The 25921-nt window shown below is 44.3% G+C and overlaps 4 protein-coding genes across 5 annotated transcripts in view; 2 read left to right on the forward strand and 2 right to left on the reverse strand.

Moving 5' to 3' along the window:
- The window catches only part of kdr (kinase insert domain receptor (a type III receptor tyrosine kinase)), a 50433-nt gene extending 40889 nt beyond the window's left edge, over window positions 1-9544 (reverse strand). The window contains exon 1 of the mRNA XM_071406425.1: window positions 9471-9544. The gene's annotated coding sequence lies outside the window, so the exon portion shown is untranslated. The remainder of the gene's footprint in view (window positions 1-9470) is intronic.
- A 553-nt stretch (window positions 9545-10097) lies between these two features.
- On the forward strand, window positions 10098-13373 carry srd5a3 (steroid 5 alpha-reductase 3). Its single transcript, XM_071406429.1, has 5 exons — window positions 10098-10373; window positions 10624-10778; window positions 10911-11102; window positions 11999-12130; window positions 13030-13373. Exons 1-5 carry the CDS (start codon window positions 10153-10155, stop codon window positions 13287-13289), a joined length of 960 nt encoding a protein of 319 aa, XP_071262530.1. The 5' UTR covers window positions 10098-10152; the 3' UTR covers window positions 13290-13373.
- A 356-nt stretch (window positions 13374-13729) lies between these two features.
- tmem165 (transmembrane protein 165) lies at window positions 13730-18963 on the forward strand. The gene is made up of 6 exons (XM_071406430.1): window positions 13730-14399; window positions 16463-16691; window positions 16847-17022; window positions 17139-17321; window positions 17625-17730; window positions 18046-18963. The coding sequence occupies exons 1-6, from the start codon at window positions 14253-14255 to the stop codon at window positions 18120-18122; spliced, it is 918 nt and encodes a 305-aa protein (XP_071262531.1). The 5' UTR covers window positions 13730-14252; the 3' UTR covers window positions 18123-18963.
- A 144-nt stretch (window positions 18964-19107) lies between these two features.
- LOC139578599 (circadian locomoter output cycles protein kaput-like) overlaps window positions 19108-25921 on the reverse strand; it is a 71567-nt gene continuing 64753 nt past the window's right edge. For both annotated transcript variants that reach the window (XM_071406427.1, XM_071406428.1), the window contains one exon: window positions 19108-25877. In XM_071406427.1, coding sequence (XP_071262528.1) covers window positions 25596-25877 — 282 coding nt within the window. In that variant the 3' untranslated portion in view covers window positions 19108-25595. The remainder of the gene's footprint in view (window positions 25878-25921) is intronic.

The following is a 25921-nucleotide window of genomic DNA, read 5'->3' on the forward strand; positions in this document are numbered from 1 at the left end:
ATTTTTTGTCTTATCTTCCTACACACCTGGTTCCAATCCCATTCATCACCTGTTGTGTATTTAACCCTCTGTTTCCCCTCATGTCCTTGTCAGAGATTGTTTGTTGTTCATTTATTGTTTTGTTTGTATTGGTGCGTGACGGGTCCTCGTATCCACTTTGTTTTGATTATTGTCATGGTTTTGGAGGTATGTTTTTAAGTTATTAAACTACTCCATTTTACCAAGTTCGATTCTCCTGCGCCTGACTTCCCTGCCACCTATACACACGTCTATGACAGAATCTCTGACCAATATATGAAGTCAGCAGGAGAAGATTTACCATCTGAGCGCCGCCATGGATCGCATTGTCCAGAATATGGACCGCTGGGAGAAACAGGGAGTTTTTCCAGCGCCTCCACCAGCACAACCAGGGTCTATCCTGAGCGCCCCTTTCCCGCCTGAACCCAGTGGGATCCGTCTATCCATGCCACAGGGTTACGACTGAGGTGATGCCAACTGCCAGGGTTTCCTCCTCCAACTAAGCCTTTACCTGGCCACGGTCCACTCAGCTCCATTAGACTGTGAGAAGAGTTTCGCCCTCGTCTCGTGCCTCACAGGGAAAGCCCTGGAGTGGGCCAGCACTGTGTGTGGAGAGGGAGATGCAGCGTTGGACCATTTTGAGGAGTTCACCCGCCGTTTCCGGGCAGTATTCGACCACCCACCCAAGGGCCATCTGAGGCAGGAGACGAGGAGCGCCCAGGAGTTTTCTCTGGAGTTTAGGACCCTGGCTGCCGGCGCTGGATGGAGCAACAGGGGCCCTAATCGACCATTACTGCTGTAGTCTACGCGAGGACGTCTGTCGGAAGCTGGCCTGCAGAGACACCACCCTCACCTTCGACCAGCTGGTGGACCTGTCCATCCGGCTGGACAACCTGCTGGCTACTCGCGGACGTCCAGATCGGGGTCTGGTTGTTCCATCCTCCCGCACCCCCTCTCCGATACCCATGGAGCTGGGAGGGACGGTGCGCAGGGAGACCGGAGGGGGTTCCCGCTCGTGCACCATATGTGGTCGCAGAGGTCACACTGCTGGACAGTGCCGGGTTGGTTCCTCTGGGAATCGAAGCAGCAGGCAGGGCACTCTGGCGTCACCCCAGGTTAGTAGGCACCATTCTCACCCAGAGCCCTCTGTTGCACATATGTATGTTTCTGTCACTTTTCCTGATTTCCCCCCACGTTCCCAGCATACGGCGCTAGTAGATTCAGGCGTGGCTGGGAATTTCATTAATAAAGTGTTAGCTCACTGTTTAGGGATCCCCATTGTTCCCGTGGATGTGCCTTTCCCCGTTCACGCCTTAGATAGTCGACCATTAGGGTCAGGGTTTATCAGGGAGGCCACCGCTCCTTTGAGTATGGTGACGCAGGGGGGTCACACGGAAAATATTAGTATTATTCTTATTGACTCTCCTGCATATCCCGTGGTGCTGGGCTTACCCTGGTTAGCTTGTCATAACCCCACTGTTCCTGGCCACAGAGGGCTCTCACAGGGTGGTCGCGAAAGTGCTCAGGTAGGTGTTTAGGGGTTTCCGTTGGTGCTACTACGGTGGAAAGTCCAGACCAGGTCTCCGCCGTGTGCATTCCCCCAGAATATGCCGATTTGGCTCTCGCTTTATGTAAAAAGAAGGCGACTCAATTACCACCCCGTCGACGGGGGGATTGTTCGATAAATCTCCTGGTAGACGCTGCACTTCCCAGGAGTCACGTGTATCCCCTGTCGCAAGCGGAGACGGTGGCTATGGAGACATATGTCTCCGAATCCCTGCGTCTGGGGTACATTCGGTCCTCCACTTCACCCGTCTCCTCGAGTTTCTTTTTTGTGAAGAAGAAGGATGGAGGTTTGCACCCGTGCATTGATTATTGAGGTCTCAATCAAATCACGGTGAGGTACAGTTACCCGCTACCTCTTATCGCTACGGCGATTGAGTCAATGCACGGGGCGCGCTTCTTCACTAAACTGGATCTCAGGAGTGCGTACAACCTGGTGCGTATCCGGAAGGGAGATGAGTGGAAGACGGCATTTAGTACCACCTCAGGGCATTATGAGTACCTCGTCATGCCGTATGGGTTGATGAATGCTCCATCAGTCTTTCAATCCTTTGTAGACGAGATTTTCAGAGACCTGCACGGGCAGGGTGTAGTGGTGTATATCGATGACATTCTGATATACTCCGCTACACGCGCCGAGCATGTGTCCCTGGTGCGCAAAGTGCTTGGTCGACTGTTGGAGCATGACCTGAACGTCAAGGCTGAGAAATGCCTGTTCTTCCAACAGTCCGTCTCCTTCCTAGGGCATCGTATTTCCACGTCAGGAGTGGAGATGGAGAGTGACCGCATTGCAGCCGTGCGTAATTGGCCGACTCCCACCACGGTGAAGGAGGTGCAGCGATTCTTAGGGTTTGCCAACTACTACCGGAGGTTTATCCGGGGTTTTGGTCAGGTAGCTGCTCCCATTACCTCACTGTTAAAGGGGGGCCTGGTGCACTTGCAGTGGTCAGCTGAGGCGAACAGGGCTTTTAGGCACCTGAAGGCTCTGTTTACCTCGGCTCCTGTGTTGGCTCATCCGGATCCCTCTTTGCCATTCATAGTGGAGGTGGACGCAGCCGAGGCTGAGATAGGAGCTGTGCTCTCTCAGCGCTCGGGTACGCCACTGAAGCTCCGCCCCTGTGCCTTCTTTTCGAAGAAGCTCAGCCCGGCGGAGCGAAACTATGATGTGGGGGACCGGGAGCTGTTGGCTGTCGTCAAGGCTTTGAAGGCGTGGAGATATTGGCTTGAGGGGGCTAAACACCCTTTTCTCATCTGGACTGACCATCGCAATCTGGAGTACATCCGGGAGGCGAGGAGACTGAATCCTCGCCAGGCAAGGTGGGCCATGTTTTTCACCCGTTTTGTGTTTACCCTCTCTTACAGACCAGGCTCCCAGAACTTTAAGGCAGACGCACTGTCCCGGCTGTATGACACAGAGGAGCGGCCCATGGATCCCACTCCCATACTCCCAGCCTTTTGTTTGGTGGCGCTGGTCGTGTGGGAGCTGGACGCGGACATTGAGCGGGCGCCACGTGCAGAGCCCGCTCCCCCTCAGTGTCCAGCTGGGCGTCTGTACGTTCCGTCTGCTGTCCGCGACCGACTGATCTATTGGGCCCACACGTCACCCTCCTCTGGTCATCCTGGGATCGGTCGGACGGTGCGCTGTCTTGATGGGAGGTACTGGTAGCCCACTTTAGCTAAGGACGTGAGGGTTTATGTTTCCTCCTGCTCAGTGTGCGCTCAGTGCAAGGCTCCTAGACACCTGCCCAGAGGTAAGTTACAACCCTTACCCGTTCCACAACGGCCGTGGTCACACCTGTCGGTGGATTTCCTAACCGATCTTCCACCTTCACAGGGTAACACCACGATCCTGGTTGTTGTGGATCGTTTTCTAAGTCCTGTCGTCTCCTCCCTTTGCCCAGTCTCCCTACGGCCCTACAAACTGCGGAGGCTCTGTTTACACACGTCTTCCGGCACTATGTGGTGCCTGAGGATATAGTGTCTGATCGGGGTCCCCAGTTCACGTCAAGGGTCTGGAAGGCGTTCATGGAACGTCTGGGGGTCTCCGTCAGCCTTACATCAGGTTTTCACCCCGAGAGTAATGGGCAGGTGGAGAGAGTTAACCAGGATGTGGGTAGGTTTCTGAGGTCTTATTGCCAGGACCGGCCGGGGGAGTGGGCGGCGTTCGTTCCCTGGGCAGAGATGGCCCAGAACTCGCTTCGCCACTCCTCCACTAACCTTTCTCCTTCAATATGTATTAGGGTATCAGCCGGTTCTGGCTCCTTGGCATCAGAGTCAGACCGAGGCTCCTGCGGTGGACAATTGGTTCCGGCGCACGGAGGAAACCTGGGAAGCCGCCCACGTCCACCTTCAGCGCGCCGTACTGCGCCAGAAAGTTGGCGCAGACCGTCACTGCAGTGAGGCACCAGGGGACAGGGTCTGGCTCTCGTCCCGAAACCTACCACTCCGCCTGCCCTGCCGGAACCTGGGTCTGCGGTTTGTGGGGCCGTTTAAAGTCCTGAGGAGAGTGAACGAGGTATGTTATAGGTTACAGCTTCCCCCCAATTACCGCATTAACCCCTTGTTCCATGTGTCTCTCCTCAGGCCAGTGGTGGCTGGCACGCTCCAGGAGGCTGAGGTGTGGGAGGTTCCCCCACCCCCTCTGGACACCGAGGGGGCCCCGGCGTACTCCGTTCGATCCATCCTGGATTCGAGACGTCGGGCGAGGGGCCTTCAGTACCTCGTGGACTGGGAGGGGTACGGTCCGGAGGAGAGATGCTGGGTTCTGGTGGAGGACGTGTTAGATCCTTCCCTGCTGCGAGAATTCCACCGTCTCCATCCGGATCGCCCTGCGCCTCGTCCTCCGGGTCGTCCCCGAGGCTGGAGCCGCGCGTCAGGGGGAGTACTGTCACGACTTCTGCCGAAGTCGAAGCCTCTCCTTGATCGGGCGGTGCTCGGCGGTCGACGTCACCGGTCTTCTAGCCATCATTGATCCATTTTTCATTTTCCATTGGTTTTGTCTTGTCTTCCTACACACCTGGTTCCAATCACATTCATTACCTGTTGTGTATTTAACCCTCTGTTTCCCCTCATGTCCTTGTCAGAGATTGTTTGTTGTTCATTTATCGTGTTGTTTGTATTAGTGCGCGACGGGTCCTCGTACCCACTTTGTTTTGATTATTGTCATGGTTTTGGAGCTATGTTTTTAAGTTATTAAACTACTCCATTTTACCAAGTTCGATTCTCCTGCGCCTGACTTCCCTGCCACCTATACACACGTCTATGACACATACATATACGTTACTCTCTCTCTCTCTCTCTCACACACACACACACACACACACTTTCAAACACAGTCACACATAGAGTTCAGCTCACTCAATGCTTTCTATCAAACCTAACAGTGATAGTGCATACCAAGAATCAACCAATCAATCAAATAAATAAAACACTTTCCATATCTATCACACACACAAAGCCAAGAATACAGTGGATATACACAGTAAACACAAACACCTCTCTCTCTCTCTCTCATCCATGCACTCACAATAACATACAGTACATGCTTTGACTAATGTAGACCATTCTGTCTTCTGTAGGAAAATTGATTCCTAATAAAGCGGCTGTTGTACTGCAGACACAGTATAATTACTATAGAGGAAGAGGAGGACTGAATTTATAGCCTAGTAATGAATTTCAATTGTCATACATATCATGTCCAGGAAGTGGCTTTATCCTTGAGACAGATAAGAACAGAGTAGACCAAAGCTACACTACCATTAAATCAAAGGAACTATTACTGAACCTTGTTGGCGAAAGAATAACTGCGATTATGTCAATGAAAACATTATTTGGTCTTGCTCCCCCATGTAGGCTTACAGTATTTTTATGAACACAGCTCACTGTAATCAATCAATATTATTACCAATTATTTTACACATTATGGAGCTCAGTCACTTTTCCGTTAATAAGAAAGATTTTGTACGTCTTGTACGCAACAAGTTTTCCATCGGAATCTTAACACCCATAGTGTTAAATGTAACATTTTCTTAGAAATGATATGTGACCATCTCAAAGTCTTAAACTAATACAAAGTGTTGATAAACTAACACCCCAAGAGTGTTGAGTCCCTAACACCATGGGTGTTTTAAATTCCAACTTAAATCATCATTTTTATGAAATTGGATGATATTTGGATGAAACCAGATCAAAGTATGAAACATAACTGTTGCTTCTACATTGATAAAGTTTGATCATAAAGTTACTGGTCCCCTCCCCGATGTCAAACACTTAAATTCAGAAGGCGGGACTATTAAGGGGATTGGGTGACATCACCCTAACTCTCACATTTTAATACACAAATGGTAACATGATATTCTGTTACCTAATTTAAATAAGTACCACCTTTTAACCAACATCGGAGAAGGCGTGTTTGTAGAAAATATTTCTTACATTATTAGCCCAGAATTTTTGGGGGGAACTTTTGGATATCAGAGTGACAGTAACTCACCGGCAATACCAGTATTACGACATGGGAATACGACTTTCCCGAATTGGATCCTTTGTTCGTACCCTCCAGGGCAACCGAACTGATTCCAGAGGCTGATCCAAAACACCGCCAGCGGAGAAGATGTATACGGAGTGGACTTCTAGTCCGACTCAAGAGGCGCGCACACCACCCACCGCTTCTGAGTGTATTACTCGCTAATGTTCAGTCTCTGGATAATAAAGTTGACGAGCTCAGGGTGAGGATCTCCTTCCAGAGAGACATCAGGGATTGTAACATACTTGCTTCACGGAAACATGGAATTCTCGGTATATACTGTCCGAGTCCATACTGCCAGTTGGGTTCTCAGTTCATCGTACAGACAGGAATAAAGATCTCTTCCCGGGAAGAAAGGTGGGAGTGTATGTTTCATGATTAACTACTCATGGTGTGATTGTGATAACACAGAAACTCAAGTCCTTTTGTTCACCCGAACTAGAATACCTCACAATCAAATGCTAACCGCATTGCCTCTCAAGAGAATTCTCTTCGGTTATAGTCACAGCCGTGTATATTTCCCCTCAAGCCGATACCACGACGGCCCTCAAAGAACTACACTGGACTGTATGCAAACTGGACACCACATATCCCGAGTCCGCATTTATTGTTAACAAAGCTAATCTGAGGAAAACGCTACCGAAGTTCTACCAACACATTAACTGTAGCACTCGCTCTGAGAAAACATTGGACCACTGCTACTCAGCGTTTCAATATGCCTACAAAGCCCTCCCCCGCCCTCCCTTCGAAAAATCTGATCACGACTCCATTTGCTCCTCCCTTCCTATAGGCAGAAACTCAAACAGGAAGTACCTGTGCTACGGACTATTCAACGCTGGTCTGACCAATCGGAATCCATACCTCAAGTGTGTTTTGATCACGCGGTCTGAGATATGTTCCGGGTAGCCTCTGAGAATGACATTGACGAATACACGGATACAGTGACTGAGTTTATCAGGAGATGTTGTACCCACTGTGACTATTAAAACCTACCCAAACCAGAAACCATGGATTGATGGCAGCATTCACGCAAAACTGAAAGCGTGAACCAACGCATTTAACCATGGTAAGGTGACTGGGAATATGAACGAATATAAACAGTGTTGTTATTCCCTCCATTAGGGAATCAAACCGGCAAAATATCAGTACAGAGACAAAGTGGAGTCGCAAAAGACCCACTTCAATTTGCCCCAATAGATCTACAGACGATGAAATCGCCATCGCACTGCACACTGCCATGTCCCGTCTGGTCTCCTCTTGGGAATACACCTATGTAAGAATGCTGTTCATTGACAATAGCTCAGCATTCAACACCATAGTACCCTCCAAGCTCATCATTAAGCTCGGGGCCCTGGGTCTGAACCCCGCCCTGTGCAACTGGGTCCTGGACTTCTGACAGTCTGCCTCCAGGTAGTGAAGGTAGGAAACAACACCTCCACTTCGCTGATCCTCAACACAGGGGCCCCACAAGGGTGCGTGCTCAGCCTCCTCCTGTATTCCCTGTGCACCCATGACTCCGTGGCCACGCACGCCTCCAACTCAATTATCAAGTTTGCAGATGACACAACAGTAGTAGGCCTGATTACCAACAATGACGAGACAGCCTACAGGGAGGAGGTGAGGGCACTGGGAGTGTGGTGCCAGGAAAATAACCTCTCATTCCACATCAACAAAACAAAGGAGCTGATTGTGCACTTCAGGAAACAGCAGAGAGAACACCCCCCTATCCACATCGACAGGAGCGCAGTGGAGAAGGTGGAAAGCTTCAAGTTCCTCGGCGTACACATCACTGACAAACTGAAATGGTCCACCCACACAGACAGTGTGGTGAAGAAGGCGCAGCAGCGCCTCTTCAACCTCAGGAGACTGAAGAAATTCGGCTTGGCATCTAAAACCCTCAAAAACTCTTACAGATGCACAATTGAGAGCACCCTGTCAGGCTGTATCACCGCCTGGTATGGCAACTGCACCTCCCGCAATGGCAGGGCTCTGCAGAGGGTGGTGCTGTCTGCCCAACGCATCACTGGGGGCAAACTATCTGCCCTCCAGGACACCTACAGCACCCGATGTCACAGGGAGGCCAAAAAGATAATCAAGGACAACAACCACCCAAGCCACTGCCTGTTCACTACGCTATCATCCAGAAGGTGAGGTCAGTACAGGTGCATCAAAGCTGGGACTGAGAGACTGAAAAACAGCTTCTATCTCAAGGCCATCAGACTGTTAAATAGCCATCACTAGCACCTTAGAGGCTGCTGCCCTATAGAAATAGACTTGAAATCACTGGCCACTTTAATAATGGAACACTAGTCACTTTAATAATGTTTACATATTTTGTATTACTCATCTCATATGTATATACTGTATTCTATTCTATTCTACTGTATTTTAGTCTATGCTCCACCGACATTACTCGTCCAAATATTTATATATTCTTAATTCCATTCCTTTACTTTAGATGTATGTGTATTGTGAAATTGTTAGATATTACTTGTTAGATATTACTGCACTGTTGGAGCTAGAAACACAAGCATTTCGCTACACCCGCAATAATATCTGCTTAAACGTGTATGTGACCAATACATTTGATTTGATTTAGATAGCTACTCTACTGATGCCAAAATTTGACTGTAGGGTGTCATCAAATATAATAACACGTTTACCCTATTCATATATAGGGTAAGCTTGTTTGCCCTTTCATATGTGTTTTGTTTTAACTAGTTACTGGCTAGCTAGGTCTTCAGCCAGGATGGAACAAAATGGGGTGAAGGGTCGTTCAAAACTCTGACGCAGTTGTCAATTCAATACATCCGTCAGTGCTGCTGTGAACCACATCACAAGAAACATGCCAAACGGGGGATTTCAATGTTGTTTGAGTTGCTTTGTGCATCACCAAATTGTCTTGAGATGATTTTACCACAACACTGCCCACTGCATCAACGTTTCTTGACATAAGTGTTTCGAAGAGCTGTCAGAAAAGGCGAGCTCATGAATGTAAACTCCCCGCCCCCTCAGCCTGCCCCCTGGACTCTACATACACTCAGAAGAAATATACAAATCCAATGGTACAAACCAGAAGTCTGTAGCTCAAACACACTATGTTTAAAAGGGGTAAGAAGTACAAAACGTGTCTGCAATTTGGTGTGACTCATCGGGTTAACATCTTTTTAGCTTCCTCTCATGGATATGTTTTGTGTACATTTTTTCTTGTGTTTTGTTGTTCTCTTTTGCAGGGACAGTGGAGACTAACCCACAGGTTTACCAGTGGAGGCTGGTTTGAGCTATGTATCTCTGGGGATTGTGTCTGGCAGTCACACTCTCACCTGGTGGCTCATTGTCCTCTACATAAACACAGGCCCTCACTCACTTTGATATCTAGAGTTCTGACTGGGTCTTGACTGCTGGAGCTGCTGTACCTCTCATACCGCCTCCAACAGAAGGCCCTTAAAGGAAAGAAATGGTATAGAAACAGTTAACATGGTTCTGCCTACATTTGCTGTACCAAAGCTGAACTAAAAATGTCTACAGGAAAGCAAGACATGAATGTGTTCAATGAAAGTTCCCACCTCAGTCACTGGATGACACTATAAGGTTGAGTCAACGCAATGACAGTTTGGATATTTTGTATTGTGGATTTTCTGAGCTGTTTTCTCAGGCAGTGGCTCGAGCAGTCAAGTCAGAGGCTGTCAGAGGCAGAGACCGTAAAAAAAAAAAAAATTCAGAGGTCTTCTGGCCAAACTCTTGCTGCCACCTGCTGTTTACACCTGTAACATCAACAGCACATTAATGAATCGTTGTTTTTTTATCATCTATTGATTGGATCAGTTCTATCAGTAATGTATCGTACAGTATGGTGGTTATTTATCTGATGAACTAACTAATACACGACTGTCCCTGTGTAGTCTTCAAACCCCGACCCTACGCAACGTTGTCAAGGGTCGGTGTCGTGTCGAGTTTTCGAGACTAGTCCCTTTGCAGCAGTTGTGCATCGGAACTTGAATGCTCCATTGGTGTTTCCAGACGGAGGTTTTTGACTGCCTGACCGAACAATGCCAACACTTTTAGGATTTTGTGTTATTGATTTCCTGTGGTTATCCTTGGCTTTATGCTTTCTCTTAGCTTTTTGTGTCCACAGACTTTCACGTTACCTGCCGACTGGATGTGAGCATTCAAAACTGTATATATTATTCCAGGATCTAATCCGATACGGTAAAACCAAGGGACCACTGAAACGAGACCACTGGCTGCGTGTTTTTGAAATCCCAAAAAGGTAATGCTCGTAGTCAGGAAAAAGGCTCGGCCCTTTTGAGGAAATGGGAAAACATATTTCAACTATATTTTAAATTACTCACTTCCATATATTTATTTTATTGGGTGGACATTTCATCAGCACAACGTAATGTAACAGCTGATCGGAAGTCCAGATTTCGAATGGTTTTGCAAGACTAGAGCCCCGATTGATGATGATGACACTCGACTGACTGTAGGCCACTGATTTTAATTTAACCTCTTCTTTGTAGATGGTTCTGGCACTTCTATGCAATATCTGTTGGCTGGAATGGTTTGCTTATTGTCCTGTCACTTCACATGATTATATGGGGCCAGAAATTCCCATCATGGTTGACTAACATATTGGGATTCCTGACTACTGGTGGACCAGTGGCAGTCAGGCAAGGTAACTTTTCCAGATTTGGGATATTTTATTGTTACCTCATTTGTTTTCACTTGCTGTGTTGGCACCTGGTAAGATCAACTCCTCATATTAGGTTGTATGTGCCTGTAGAATACTGACTCGTGTTTTCTTTAGTTCCACAGGTGTCAGCTGTGCTGGTGCAGGTGCTGTTATGGGTTCATTCTCTTAGACGACTACTGGAGTGCCACTTGGTCAGCGTGTTCTCTGATGGGGTCATTCACATTGTTCAGTATATATTTGGCTTGGGCTACTACATTTTACTGGGGCTGACAGTGCTGTGCTCGGATCCTTTGATAATTGAAGAAGGTGAGCTTTGTATTGTATTGCTTCACAATTCACATACTGCTTGATGATCTTTACTGAACAAAAATATAAACGCAACATGTAAAGTGTTGGTCCCATGATTCATGAGCTGAAATAAAATATCCCAGAAATGTTCCATATGCACAAAAAGCTTATTTCTCTCAAATTGTGTACACAAATGTGTTTACATCCCTGTTAGTGAGCATTCCTCATTTGCCAAGATAATCCATCCACCAGACAGGTGTGGTATATCAAGAAGCGGATTGAACAGCATGTGCACATTGTGCTGGGGACAATAAAAGGCCACTCTAAAATGTGCATTGTGTCAAGTTTTGAGGGAGCATGCAATTGGCATGCTGACTGCAGGAATGTCCACCAGAGCTGTTGCCAGAGAATTTAATGTTAATTTCTCTACCATAAGCCGCCTCCAACGTCATTTTAGAGAATTTGACAGAACATTCCAAACGGCCTCGCACCTGCAGGCCACATGTAACCATGCCAGCCCAGGACCTCCAGATCCAGCTTCTTTACCTGCAGATTGTCTGAGACCGGACAGTGGATGAAACGGAGGAGGATATCTGTCTGTAATAAAGTCCTTTTGTGTGAGAAAAAATCATTCTGATTGGCTGGGTCTGGCTCCCAGTGGGTGTGTCTGGCTCCCCAGTGGGTGGGCCTATGCCCTCCCATGCCCACCCATGGCTGCGCCTCTGCCCAGTCATGTGAAATCTATAGATTAGGGCCTAATTTATTTATTTCAATTAACTGATTTCCTTATATGAACTGTAACTCGGTGAAATTGTTGCATGTTGCATATATATATATGTTTTCAGTGTATTATATGTAATTGTGATATGATTTGATATGCAGCTGATGCCAGACTGATGGTGTTGTTTTGGTAGGGAGCCCTGCTTTCCCATTGCTCTCCCAGCTGAGGTGGTACCATGTGGCTGGAGCTGTACTCTTCTCCTGGGCCTCTCTGCTGCAGCACCGCTCCCTGGTCCTGCTGGCCAGACTGCGCACTGGAGGATCAGGTGAGGTCATGCAGATAAGATGTCTCAATTATTAGCTCAAAATCACTCCGAGAGGACACTCGGCAAGTAAATGTTTGATCACATTAACCCTATCAGTCCCGAGACCCGAGCAAAAATCTGCTTTTTTTGTCCAGGCCTTATATTTAGCCTCACAATGAAGTGTTTTACCATTTTCTTTTCAGGACAACGAGGGCTACAAGTAGCACACAAAACACTTTGACACAATCATTTGCATTCACGAGTTGTATTGACAAATGTCAATAAAAAAAACAAGGTCACCCAAAGCAAAAACATTATAAAAATGTTTTTTTTTTTTTTATGAATGCTGTAAGTACAGAAATAGTTTGTTCACTGGGAAATTAATATCCAAATAGTCAGTGACAACTGTGTGGTGTTTCTGACAGCAACTATGTGAGCTTATTACAGTATAGACACTATGTCCTGGGATTTCCTATGATCTTTGTAGAAGAACATCTTGCATTCTAACGACTCTTGTGTGGCTTGTGAGCATCATAGAGCAAAAACATGTGCGTGTTTGTGAGAGTCTCGACTTCTCATGGAAAGCTTTTAATAGTTTTGTAGCTCAAACCCTTCGGACTCTGTATATGTTTTTGTATAAAGGACCCGGCCCCGGGCCCCTTCGGAATCCACCCTTGTCTCACAAACACTGCTCTAGCTCAGCCCCGGTTAATTACACAGACTACGGATGCAGAAGAAATAGACGAATCCAATGGTAAAACCCAGTAGTCTCTAGCTCAAACACACTGTTTAAAAGGGGTTATAAATCCAAAATGTGCCAGCAATACAGTGGGACTCATTTGGTTAACATCTTTTTAGCTTCCCCTCATGAATATGTTTTGTATACATTTTTTCTTGTGTTTTGTTCTCCTCTTTTGCAGGGACAGTGGAGACTCTAGCCCACAGGGTTCCCAGTGGAGGCTGGTTTGAGCTGGTCTCCTGTCCTCATTACTTAGCTGAACTGCTGATCTATGTGTCTCTGGGGATTGTGTCTGGAAGTCACGCTCTCACCTGGTGGCTCGTTGTCCTCTATGTGCTCTTCAACCAGGCGCTGGCCGCCCAGCTCTGTCATGAGTTTTACACAAGCAAATTTCAGTCTTACCCACAGCATCGCAAAGCATTCCTCCCTTATTTATTGTAACTGATGCCTGATATGAATAATGTCATTTATTTTGTACAACTTAATTTTCCAGAAAAATAAATCTAAAGACTTTGTTTGTTGAAATGATTGCATTGAATATCTATCTTTTAATAGAATAGATGTATAGATTTTTAAAATTAACAGGACAAGATTGATAAGGACACTGTTAACAGCAGAAATCGTATGTGTACATTGGCAAGGACTGATAAGGGAGTGCCTTGGCTTCCGTACTTAAGGTGACTTAATTAAGGTGCAGGGTTTATCCCAGGCCCTAGCCCAGTTTATGCTGTGACTGACAGCAGCAGCTCCACTAGATAATGAATGGCATTGGTGTCCATTTCGGTGTCCATATCCTGAGATTGGCCCCAATTTAAAATCGCAGTAATGACATCAATATTTAGAAAAGTCTTCCAACATTTTTTAAAATGATCACAGTATTTGAATTGCTTTTATTTGATCACTTGTATTACTCTACATTAAAGTGTAGCTACTATATAGTATAGTTTCATAGAGCCTCTTGCTCTCGCTGCATTTGCTTCCCTCCCACTATTGGTTGGCATTTGCAAGTCTCTCTAACTTGACATTTTCCATGACATCTACAAATTGACAGTTGAAGTAGCCAATGACAGTACTGCACAGTAGTTACGTTAGCAGATTACATACGCGTCCTCCTTTTAGCGATCCAATCACATTAGTGGTTTACTGTCTTTCAGGTAGCATGTTCACAATTTAAAAATCCCGTAAGAGTTCTATCCTCCAAAACAGAAATTGTTATATCCTCAATGGTTCAATCGGCAAGATTTTCTACCAACACCAACTAGCTATGTAGTTTACGTTTAGCTAATTATATCGAGTGATTTACGCGGTCAGGGGCAGTGATTTTGATCATTTAATCCATACGCTTATGTAAACTGCCTTTATTATCAGCATTTTAACACAATCTGCTTGCTTCACTTTGTTAAAATGTATCTACTGGCCGGCAGAAGGAATGGAAGGGCTAACAGAAGTGTGATGCGTGTCCTGCTGCCCCTGGTTGTCGCGGTGTTGTCAGCCGGAGTTTCTGGGATGCAGGAGGAACACAAACCAGTCCAAGAACAACCGCAACAAGAGGTAGAAACTAGTTATCTAACTAGCAACTCGAAAGCATTCCACATAGCTAATAATGCTAACTAGCGAGCGTCGTTACGTTCGCATAGCCAGAGTAAGATGATGTGTAAAGCACCACCAGTATCTATTTCACTCGGTTACTTTGACCTCTTTCTGGGTTCATGTTTTGGGGACATGCCATAGGTGGAAAACATGGTTAGCTGGGTTATTGTCCTGGTCGTCACTAGCCCCAGTCTGGAAGTTGAACTCTAATAACTACCAAGTTGTATTATACCCCCAGTCTACGTGACTTTGACTACCTGTTTCAATGAGACCGGCTGTACACTTTCCAATATACAGTACCAGTCAAACGTTTTGACACACCTACTCATTCCAGGGTTTTAGTTTATTTTTACTATTTTCTACATTGTAGAATAATAGTAAAGACATTAAAACTATGAAATAACACATATGGAATCTTGTAGTAACCAAAAAAGTGTTTAACAAATAAAAATATTTTAGATTCTTCAAAGTAGCCACCCTTTGCATTGATGACAGCTTGGCATTCTCTCAACCAGCTTCATGAGGTAGTCACCTGGAATGCATTTCAATTAACAGTTGTGCCTTGTTAAAAGTGGAATGTCTTTCCGTAATGCATTTGAGCCAATCAGTTGTGCTGTGATAAGGTAGGGGTGGTATACAGAAGATAGCCCTATTTGGTAAAAGACCAAGTCCATATTACGGCAAGAACAGCTCAAATAAGCAAAGAGAAATGACAGTACATCATTACTTTAAGACCATGAAGGTTAGTCATTCCGGAAGATTTGAAGAACTTTGAACATTTCTTCAAGTGCGGCATTTTGGGGCGACAGGTTGCAAGATCAAATCCCCAAGCTGACAAGGTAAAAATCTTCGTTCTTCCCCTGAACAAGGCAGTTAACCCACTGTTCCTAGGCCGTCATTGTAAATAAGAATTTGTTCTTAACTGGCTTGCCTAGTTAAATAAAAAAAATAATTTAAAAAAGTACAGATACAAAACCATCAAGCGCAAAGGCTCTCATGAGGACTGCCACAGGAAAGAAAGATCCAGAGTTACCTCTGCTGCAGAGGATAAGTTCATTAGTTACCAGTCTCAGAAATTGCAGCCCAAATAAATGCTTCGCAGAGTTCAAGTAACATATACATCTCAACATCAATTGTTCAGAGGAGACTGCGTGAATCAGGCCTTCATGGTCGAATTTCTGCAAGAAAACCACTACTAAAGGACACCAATAAGAAGAAGACTTGCTTGGGCCAAGAAACACGAGCAATGGACATTCTGTTCATTGGTTTGAGGAGACCAAATTTGTGATTTTTGGTTCCAACCGCCGTGTCTTTGAGACGCAGAGTAGGTGAACGGATTATCTCTGCATGTGTGGTTCCCACCGTGAATATGGAGGAGGTGGTGTGATGGTGCTTTGCTGGTGACACTGTAGGTGATTTATTTAGAATTCAAGGCACACTTACCCAGCATGGCTACCACTGCAGCGATACGCCATCCCAGCTGGTTTGCGCTTAGTGGGACTATCATTTGTTTTTCAACAGGACAATGACCCAACACACCTCCAGGCTGCGTAAGGGCTATTTGACCAAGAAGGAGAGTGATGGAGTGCTGCATCAGATGACCTGGCCTCCACAAAAACCTGACCTTAACTCAATTGAGATGGTTTGGGATGAGTTGGACCGCAGAGTGAAGGAAAAGCAGCCAACAAATTATCAGCATATGTGGGAACTCCTTCAAGACTGTTGGAAAAGCATTCCGGGTGAAGCTGGTTGAGAGAATGACAAATTGTGCAAAGCTTTCAAGGCAAAGGGAGGCTACTTTGAAGATATATTTAGATTTGTTTTAACACTTTTTTGGTTACAACATGATTCCATATGTGTTATTTCAGAGTTTTGATGTCTTCACTATTATTCTACAATGTAGAAAATTGTAAAAATAAAGAACTTTTGACTAATACTGTATGTACAAAAAGACAAATTAAAACATGGTTTTCATGGCTAACCTGTTGTGGAACTGAACTGACATTTGTTTCCCCCTTCAACAGAAAACACCTACTGCTCATGCTATTGGCCCAGAGGTCAGTGAAAATGATTCCAGCAAATCTGGTGACCTGGGCTTCATCCATGCCTTTGTTGCTGCCATCTCTGTCATCATTGTCTCTGAGCTGGGAGACAAGACTTTCTTCATCGCTGCCATTATGGCTATGCGCTACAACCGCCTCACTGTGCTGTTAGGGGCAATGCTAGCGCTTGGCGTTATGACCTGCCTTTCAGGTTGGTGGATGGATTGTTGGGATTTTGTTCATGTATCCCAATTAGTGGAGGTGCCATATGCGGATCCACCCTGGGTTTGTCTGAATGTCCCCCTGAGTATTTGGTTCTGTACAGTCCGTTCTTTGTCCTACTAAGTCCCTCTTATGTTTTCTCAGTGATGTTTGGCTATGCCACCACCATCATCCCCAGGATCTACACATACTACGTGTCCACGGCTCTGTTTGCCATCTTTGGTGTTCGCATGCTGAGAGAGGGGCTGAAAATGAGTCCAGACGAGGGTCAGGAGGAGCTGGAAGAGGTGCAGGCTGAGATTAAAAAGAAGGATGAGGAGGTCTGTAAACACACACTGCCCACACCTACATTTGCATGTTAGTAATTTTCATATTACCCTGCTGTAACTCTTGGTCTAGGGTTTCATTGTTTGGTTTGTATTCTTATTTCCTATAGCTCCAGCGGTCTAAGCTGGTGAATGGGGCTTCAGATGTGGAGTTGGGCTCAGGGTCAAGCCATCCTCAGGGGAGATGGCACAGCTTCATCTCGCCTGTGTTCATCCAGGCCTTCACACTCACCTTCCTTGCAGAGTGGGGAGACCGCTCTCAGCTGACCACCATCATCTTGGCTGCACGGGAGGTGAGTCCTGACAGACCCACTATGGAGTCTGAGTCTGCTTGCCTAGTAAAAATGGCACATGCTGGCAAATGTTACACTGATCTCAAGCTAAAATGCTGAAGTGTGGCTGCAAAGCATTCATTGTGGATCTAAAGTCCGAGTTCATGATTAAGATCAGGATATAGGGTTGCTGTGTACGTGTAATATACTCAAAAGGAATTATATTGTTAGGGAATTATTGTTGTGCATTTTTTCTACTGCACTGTGATACTTGTTGGTTCTGTGAGAGGCTTAAAGGTATCATAAACAAATGCTCTGTCTCAGGATCCTTTTGGAGTGGCGGTGGGTGGTACTCTGGGACACTGTCTGTGCACAGGACTGGCTGTGGTTGGAGGAAGGATGATTGCACAGAAGATCTCTGTCAGAACTGGTGATATATTTTTCCTCACTTGAATAATAAAAATGTGTTCCTGGTTGTGGTCATAGCCTACACCAGGGCTCTCCAACCCTGTTCCTGGAGAGCTACCGTCCTGTAGGTTTTCGCTTCAAACCTAATCGAGCGCATCTGACTCTAATAATTAGCAGGTTGATTCGATTAATCAGAAGTTACAACTGCGGTTGGCGCGAAATCCTACAGTAGGGTAGCTCTCAAGGAACAGGGTTGGAGAGCCCTGGCCTATACTGTAATGAATGTAGCTAGTAGTCATTGGAATTGTGTTATGGACCTCTGTTTTCTCCTCCTCAGTTACAATCGTTGGTGGGATAATGTTCCTGGCCTTTGCATTCTCTGCCCTCTTCATCAAGCCAGATGCTGGAATCTGATTGGAGTACATACCTGTAAAGCTCAACTATGTGTATTTGGAGAGGCTGTACTCTTGACTCTGTGTGTATGACAATTGTACTGTACTCATGGTGTGGGTGAGATATGGAGAATATTCTATAATGGGTGAGTGTGTCTGTGTGAATGTTGCCCTCTTGTCTTACTGAGTCTGTGATCCCTCACCGGTCTGAATCCTGTGGCTTACACACAGGACAAGACTTACCTCTCCCTCAGGCCCGTCAGTACTGAGCTTGGGTCTGTTTTATTAATTCGTTCCCCATCCTCGGTTATTATATTATGATTTAAGAGCAGCTCATTCATTGACTGAGTGCATGGAATCACTCCTCCCCTCTTCAGCATGAGCTCAGTGTTGTTGAGCAGCCAAGTCACTGCTGGTTGAACGCTGACTCCAGGGCAATCCCATGGAGGGCCAGTCTGTCCGTTATCTACCACTCAAATTACTACAACGGTTTAGGAAGAGGTTGTGTGAGGCCTACTGATGAAGAAATCATGGAACAAAATACTTCATAGCTTCACTGCCATGTTTTGAGACCTGAGCCATTGTCAACAACACCTTTCCTGAAAGTGGTTGGTTAGGGTATTTATTTACAACTTTTGAGCAGAGAGATTGTTAATGTTAACTTTTTATTTTATTTTTAGCTGAAGTACTGTAGACAGTATACTTTTTTAAAGTGCACAGGGAAATGTCACTACATTGTCAATATTTGACAAGTTGTACCCTGTGATGACCGACCAAGCGTGTACATGTACGCTGTTTGCGATATTCACTTCATTGTTAAAGCCTGATTTAATGTAAATACTCAATAAAACCTGTCATGCCAAGACTGGTTTCTTACCTTATAAATTTTTGTCTAGCCCCTACATTTTATGCAATGACTAAGTTATCCTGGATATCAGTAATTGCGAGAAGCAATTGACGCCTGCCTTCTGGTTTGTCCATCACAAGTGAATGCCCAAAACGAGGGATTTCTCAATTAAAAACATTTTATTTATTTTAAAATGTAATAAGGGGCGCAAGCAGCACTGCTTGCTTTAAAAGGTTCCAATATGTTTAGTTTATGTAGGAATGATCTGGCTCTAGAAATTAATTTATAGCAGCAAACTCCTTAGTGATATTACAGCACCATTAAAATGCAGAATGTCTCAGGGTTTTCACACAACCTAATTTACCTATGGTGCAGAGCATGGTTAGCACCATTGAAATAGAAGAGGTAGAACGGATATTAAAATGCATTTTTCATTTTTAAGTCTACTCCGGGGTCCAAGGGATGAAACTCCCAAACAAATATATCAATATCATATTGGTCCATTCAACTGATTTCTGAGCACCCTCAACGATCAATGTGTTTGAACTTTGAGTTCAACTAATAAGGTGTCACAGAACTAGACAGAGGTTGTGGAATTCATTGCTTGAATGAAATGCATTTAACTACAAACTGTCCATTCTACTTGTTCTAAATCTATGGTTAAATGTAATTATGGGTCAAGAACTGATGTAAAAAGTGGAACACAGCCCTAGGTTATGACTCAGTTGTGTGTGCAATAGTGCCAAGATAAACCATTTTCCAGTTCCAGGTGTTTTTTGGAAATTGTACTGAACAGATTAATTTCATGAGCCAAACAAGTGTTCTGCAAAGAACGCCACACATACAAAGATTAAATGATAGAACACTGATAAACATTCAGAACTTCTAGTGTGTACATCAGAACTACAGAACATTAAACATGATTCACCACCCTCTACATTGGGCATTAAAAACATCTTTCCCCCACCCCACATCTAGCATATAGTCTGGGTTGAATTACCTTGTTGTAGCCTTTTGAGATACAACATAGGAGATCCCTACTTTGATACTTCTGGTAAACATGTGAAAAAGGAACATCAATATGTGGTCATCCTAGAGATGATCCAATATATTAATATAGCATTCCTCTCAAATCACATTGAGAGAATTCATAAGATTTATTTGGCAATTGAAACCAATAACATGGGGGGGGGGGACATACAGTATATGCTATTAAATAAGGATTCCTTTCAACATTTCAATACACCTTTGCATAACCATGAGCTCATGAGTCCTTATCAAGGAGCTCAAAGTAGCCGATCCTGTTTTGGGGAAATTAGATCAATAGTTCTTACGCATGTCACAGTTTGTTTAATTCCTTTCTCATTTGAGGTAAGTCATTAGGTATATTTATTTTCTATTTTGCTTTCCCTTTCTACACCATGATTGCAGTATATTACAGTGTATGACAATATCTACTATAGCTATCTTTTGAGGTCTAGCTTGGCCATAGAAAAATAATCTTAAAATCTGAGGTGTGTGTTCTGTTAAAACACTTGGTTATTAATTTCTTTATGCATACCAGTTTTTACACAGCTATGTTGGTGTTCAATATTAAATTACATTCATTCAAGTATTGCACTGCCTGACCCACTGATGGTAGCTGAAAAAGTTTTTCACGCTATAGATGGCGCACGTTTAATTTGTGTTAATAAAAAAACTGCATAAAATCAGTGACCAACCAACTATTAAGTAAGAGCCACATATACCGTTTCTATACAACTTGTTGAATAATCTGTGTCAATATGCATTACTGGCAATACAATAACTTTGAGGTTATAAGAAGTACCAGCCTTGTTGTACTGTACAGGGCAATGCACCACCAATAGCCTAGCAACAGGGACCACCATTCACACTAAGCGTGAATTTTAACAAGCAGAGACTAGCAGGCTTTGTGTGACTTATTGTACTTGTGAACAGAAGGGCCTGGGACAGTTTTGCCATGAGGTACTGCAACATGAACATGGATTAGACCAGCCAGCCTTGTGCGAGACCAGAGCAGGAAATGACCCCTAGAAGGCCCAGACATTTTACAACGTTATAATGTGATACCAGAGAGGTTTGATAGAAAATATGTTGTCAACTTCCACCAATAAAAAAAGTGAAACTTAATGCAGGTTTCACACAATCCTTCTCAACTAAAAGATAGCAAACGATCAAGAATATTAATTATTCTACACTGAACAAAAATATAAATGCAACATGCAACAATTTCACATATTTTACTGAGTTACAGTTCATTCAAGGAAATCAGTCAATTGAAATGAATTCATTAGGCCCTAATCTATGGATTTCACATGACTGGGAATACAGATATGCATCTGTTGGTCACAGATACCTTAAAAAGAAAAGGTAAGGGCATGGATCAGAAAACCAGTCAGTATCTGGTGTGACCACCATTTGCCAAATGCAGCGCAACACATCACCTTCGCATAGAGTTGATCAGGCTGTTGATTGTGGCCTGTGGAATATTGTCCCATTTCTCTTCAAAGGCTGTGTGAAGTTGCTGGATATTGGCGGGAACTGGAACATGTCGTACCCGGCGATCCAGAGCCTCCCAAAAATGCTCAATGGGTGACATGTCTGGTGAGTATGCAGGCCATGGAAGAACCCGAGACATTTTCAGCTTCCAGGAATTGTGTACAGATCCTTGCGACATGGGGCTATGTATTATCATGCTGAAACATGAGATTATGGCGGCGTATGAATGGCACGTCAATGGGCCTCAGGATCACATCACAGTATCTCTGTGCATTTCAATTGCCATCGATAAAATGCAATCGTGTTCATTGTCCGTAGCTTATGCCTGCCCATAACCATAACCCCACCGCCACCATGGGTCACTGTTCACAACACTGACGTCAGCAAACCGCTCGCCAGTAGCCATCGAAAGTAAGCATTTGTCCACTGAAGTCAGTTACGGAGCCGAACTGCAGTCAGGTCAAGACCCTGGTAAGGATGACGAGCGTGCAGATGAGCTTCCCTGAAAAGGTTTCTGACAGTTTGTGCAGAATTTATTTGGTTGTGCAAACCCACAGTTTCATCAGCTGTCTGGGTGGCTGGTCTCAGATGATCTCGCAGATGAAGAAGTCGGATGTGGAGGTCCTGGGCTGGCGTAATCTGCGGTTGTGAGGCCGGTTGGATGTACTGCCAAACTCTCTAAAACAACATTGGAGGCGGCTTATGGTAGAGAAATTAACATTCAATTCTCTGGAAACAGCTCTGGTGGACATTCCTGCAGTCAGCATGCCAATTGCACACTCCCTCAAAACTTGAGACATCTGTGGCATTGTGTTGTGTGAAAAAAATACATATTTTAGAGTGGCCTTTTATTGTACCTGTGTAATGATCATGCTATTTAATCAGCTTCTTGATATGTCACATGTAAGGTGGATGGACTATCTTGGCTGAGAAGAAATGCTCACTAACAGGGATGTAAATAAATTTGTGCACAACATTTGAGAGATAAACTTTTGTGCGTATAGAACATTTATGGGATCTTTTATTTCAGCTCATGAAACATGGGACCAACACTTTAAGGATTAGCCCCCTTTATTTAAATTTTCGCCTAAAATGACATACCCAAATCTAACTGCCTGTAGTTCAGGCCCTGAAGCAAGGATATGCATATTCTTGGTACCATTTGAAATGAAACACTTTGAAGTTTATGGAAATGTGAAAGGAATGTAGTAGAATATAACACAATAGATCTGGTAAAAGATAATACAAAGAAATAAAACAACCGTTCTTTTGTATTTTTTTGTACCATTATCTTTGAAATGCAAGAGAAAAGCCATCATGTATTATTCCAGCACAGGTGCAATTTAGATTTTGGCCACTAGATGACATCAGTGTATGTGCAAAGTTTTAGACTGATCCAATGAACCATTGCATTTCTGTTGAAACGTTTGTATCAAGACTGCCCAAATGTGCCTAATTTGTTTATTAATAACTTTTCATGTTCAAAATTGTGCACTCTCCTCAAACATATAGCATGGTATTATTTCACTGTAATAGCTACTGTAAATTGGACAGTGCAGTTAGATTAAGAAGAATTTAAGCTTTCTGCCAATATAAGATATGTCTATGTCCTGGGAAATGTTCTTGTTACTTACAACCTCATGCTAATCGCATTAGCCTACGTTATCTCAACCGTCCCGTGGAAGGGACACCAATCCCGAAGAAGTTTTAAATGTTGCGTTTATATTTTTGTTCAGTATATATATTTTTTTTATAGAGATGAAATTAGCTGACCTGGTCCCTGACCATTCTACTGTAAGTGAAGATTCATGATGACTACTACTAAAGTGCCATTCTGCAGAAGCCCCTGACAACAAACGAGCAACTGGGAAAACCAGAGGCTCAATCCCCAAGAACCTCACTCGACAACATTCACCATAGAAACCTGGAAATCCACTATGGAAGTTAATATGGCAACATACAGTGCAACCAGTCCATAGGACACCACTCAACAACAGTCGTTTTAAATTTGCCATGGCACGACAATATAACCATCACCGTATAACATTACGACACAGTTACGTACTTTCTGACAGGAGGAGCCGAGCAGCAGGAGAAGAAAAACTTCAAACAGACAACATCTGTTAACCGTATGATAATTGTTTCAATCCATTCTTTTGGCAGGTCCAACTAACACCAGTTTCACTTGTTTCAGAGGTCATTTGCGTTCTAGGATCAAATAGCCTCAGCATTTTCTCTGTTCTTGTCTGGACTGGGCCTAGCCTACACCTTAGGAAACATTTCCAGTAGTGTAGTTTGTCTTCTCCCATTCGAACAACTGAGAAGAAGTGAAGAGTACTGTCTGTAGGGGGTTCTTAATGTTAGAGTCGTCAGTAGCCAGAGTTTCAATAAGTGCTATACGTTTACTTTAATGAATGACCCCAGTAGGTCAGATTAGCAGTTTAACGTCTTGATTAAGACCGCATCCCCCCACAGTGTAATACCTACGTCACTGGCTTCAGACAAACACAAGCTTACTTCACGAACACATGAAGATGAACTCGGATCACAACAATTGCTGGTGGCATTCTGTCCTAACACCTATTTGATGAGATCCACCTTCATTACATTTCACCTCTAAAGAGAACAAATATCAATCATTTGTTTGTTCTGACCCATAAAAAGCTTCATTGGAGATCAAGGTCATAAACATGCTGTAGTTGTTGGTTGTAAGTGACAGGAGAAAGTATGGACATAAGGGGATGCATTTCATTCATAGAACAGACACTAAAATTATTCAGTATTCATACAATTTCTAACAGAGCTACTAATATGTGATATTGTGCGGAAATATCACTAGCGTATATTGCATTTCTTAGTTTAAGGTAGTGTTTTTGACCATTTAAAACGTCATTGAATAGCTACTTTTTCTTTGAGAAAACATATATTTTCTACACATTAAGCCTTCGGGGCTAAAATAACTACAGTATTGTAAAGCATTATGACTTGGCCCTAGTATAGCCTGTATCTAGAGGTACTACTCATGCATCACTATGAGCGTTATGTGACCACTCCTTAAAACAGTCATAATGCCACAGGTTTGAATAAACAAAAAAATGCAAAAAGCTTTTGGCATGAGGCATTATGGCCGAGTAAAGAATTAACTCATAGGGTTTCCATAGGATGCATTTAAAGTCTATTTGGTCAACTTTGGGTCTTTGCTTTATTAACTATTTAAAATATTGTTTTGACTAAGATTGTGTCTATTTAGAGTCCTCAACATGTTGCTTTGGACCACAATGTATATTCAAAAAAAATATTGTAACTTTAAAACATTTTCTTTCCTTTACCAAGACATTGAAAGTGAGGAAGAGGATGAAACAAACTGTGACATGACCAGCAGCATCAGCGGTGTCCGCTAAGCAGACCCCCCCCCCTGAGAAGAAGGAAGTCTGTGAAAAGATCTGCCATTAAGCGTGTTAGGTTCTTTCTTTCATAGAGTACTAGATAAAAATATATATATTCAAAGCTACAAATAACAGACTACGCTTTTCATTTCATGCATCATATAAAATATTAGTTATCTTTTTGTCCATATATTTACATATTATTTTACATGTGTTCTGTACAATAAAAGTACAATCCACATGACATTCTTAAAAATATTTTCTGACCCATAATTACTTTCACATGAAAAACAAAAATAGGAGGAAAAACAATACACACGAGGAATCTGTCTGCTCTCTGTTCCGTAGTACTTCTTTGAAGCCTGGATTGAAGCTCCAGTGTGTCGACTGGATCATCCTGCATAAATGAATCCTGTGAGGGTGACCGGAGCACACACTGAACACACAAGACGAGGACAGGGGAGGGGACAAACACTGGCGGGACCAGGGTTTCCTCCTCCTGTCACCGTGGTGAGGGGACCTGGACAGAGTGGAGGTCTCTGTGAGGTAAGAGTTCTGAGCATGGCCGTGAGGCAGAGCGACCCTGTGCTCACTGTCAGCACAGCATTGTTTTCTCTCTGAAGCGCCAATCATTCCCAAGTTCTATTGATCCATCCATCCACTATACCTCTTCACCCCCTCACACAAACACACACAGACCTTGTCTTGGTTTAGTCCACATGTCTAATTGGCTGTTGCCAGGTTACTGGGGCTGTGTGCTGGAGCGGCCTGACATGCTACCTGCCCTGTGAGAGGCCAGCTGCTGCTCCTGTTGCTGCTGCTGCTGTTGTTGGAGTTGCTGTTGCTGTTGTTGTTGCTGCTGCTGGAGCTGTTGCTGCTGCTGCTGATGTTGCTGTTGTAGCTGTTGTTGTTGTTGCTGCTGCTGCTGCAGTTGCGTGGTGGCGAAAGCGCCTTGATGCTGCAGTGGGAACGCCGCCTGCAGGATCAACTGAGTGGACTGGTTTCCATGGAGCAGCCGAGGGCCCTAGAGAGGGAGAACAGAGAGGTGGGTGGGAGGGAAAAGTACTT

The sequence above is a fragment of the Salvelinus alpinus genome, chromosome 6 (assembly GCF_045679555.1).
Source record: "Salvelinus alpinus chromosome 6, SLU_Salpinus.1, whole genome shotgun sequence".
NCBI lineage: Eukaryota > Metazoa > Chordata > Actinopteri > Salmoniformes > Salmonidae > Salvelinus > Salvelinus alpinus.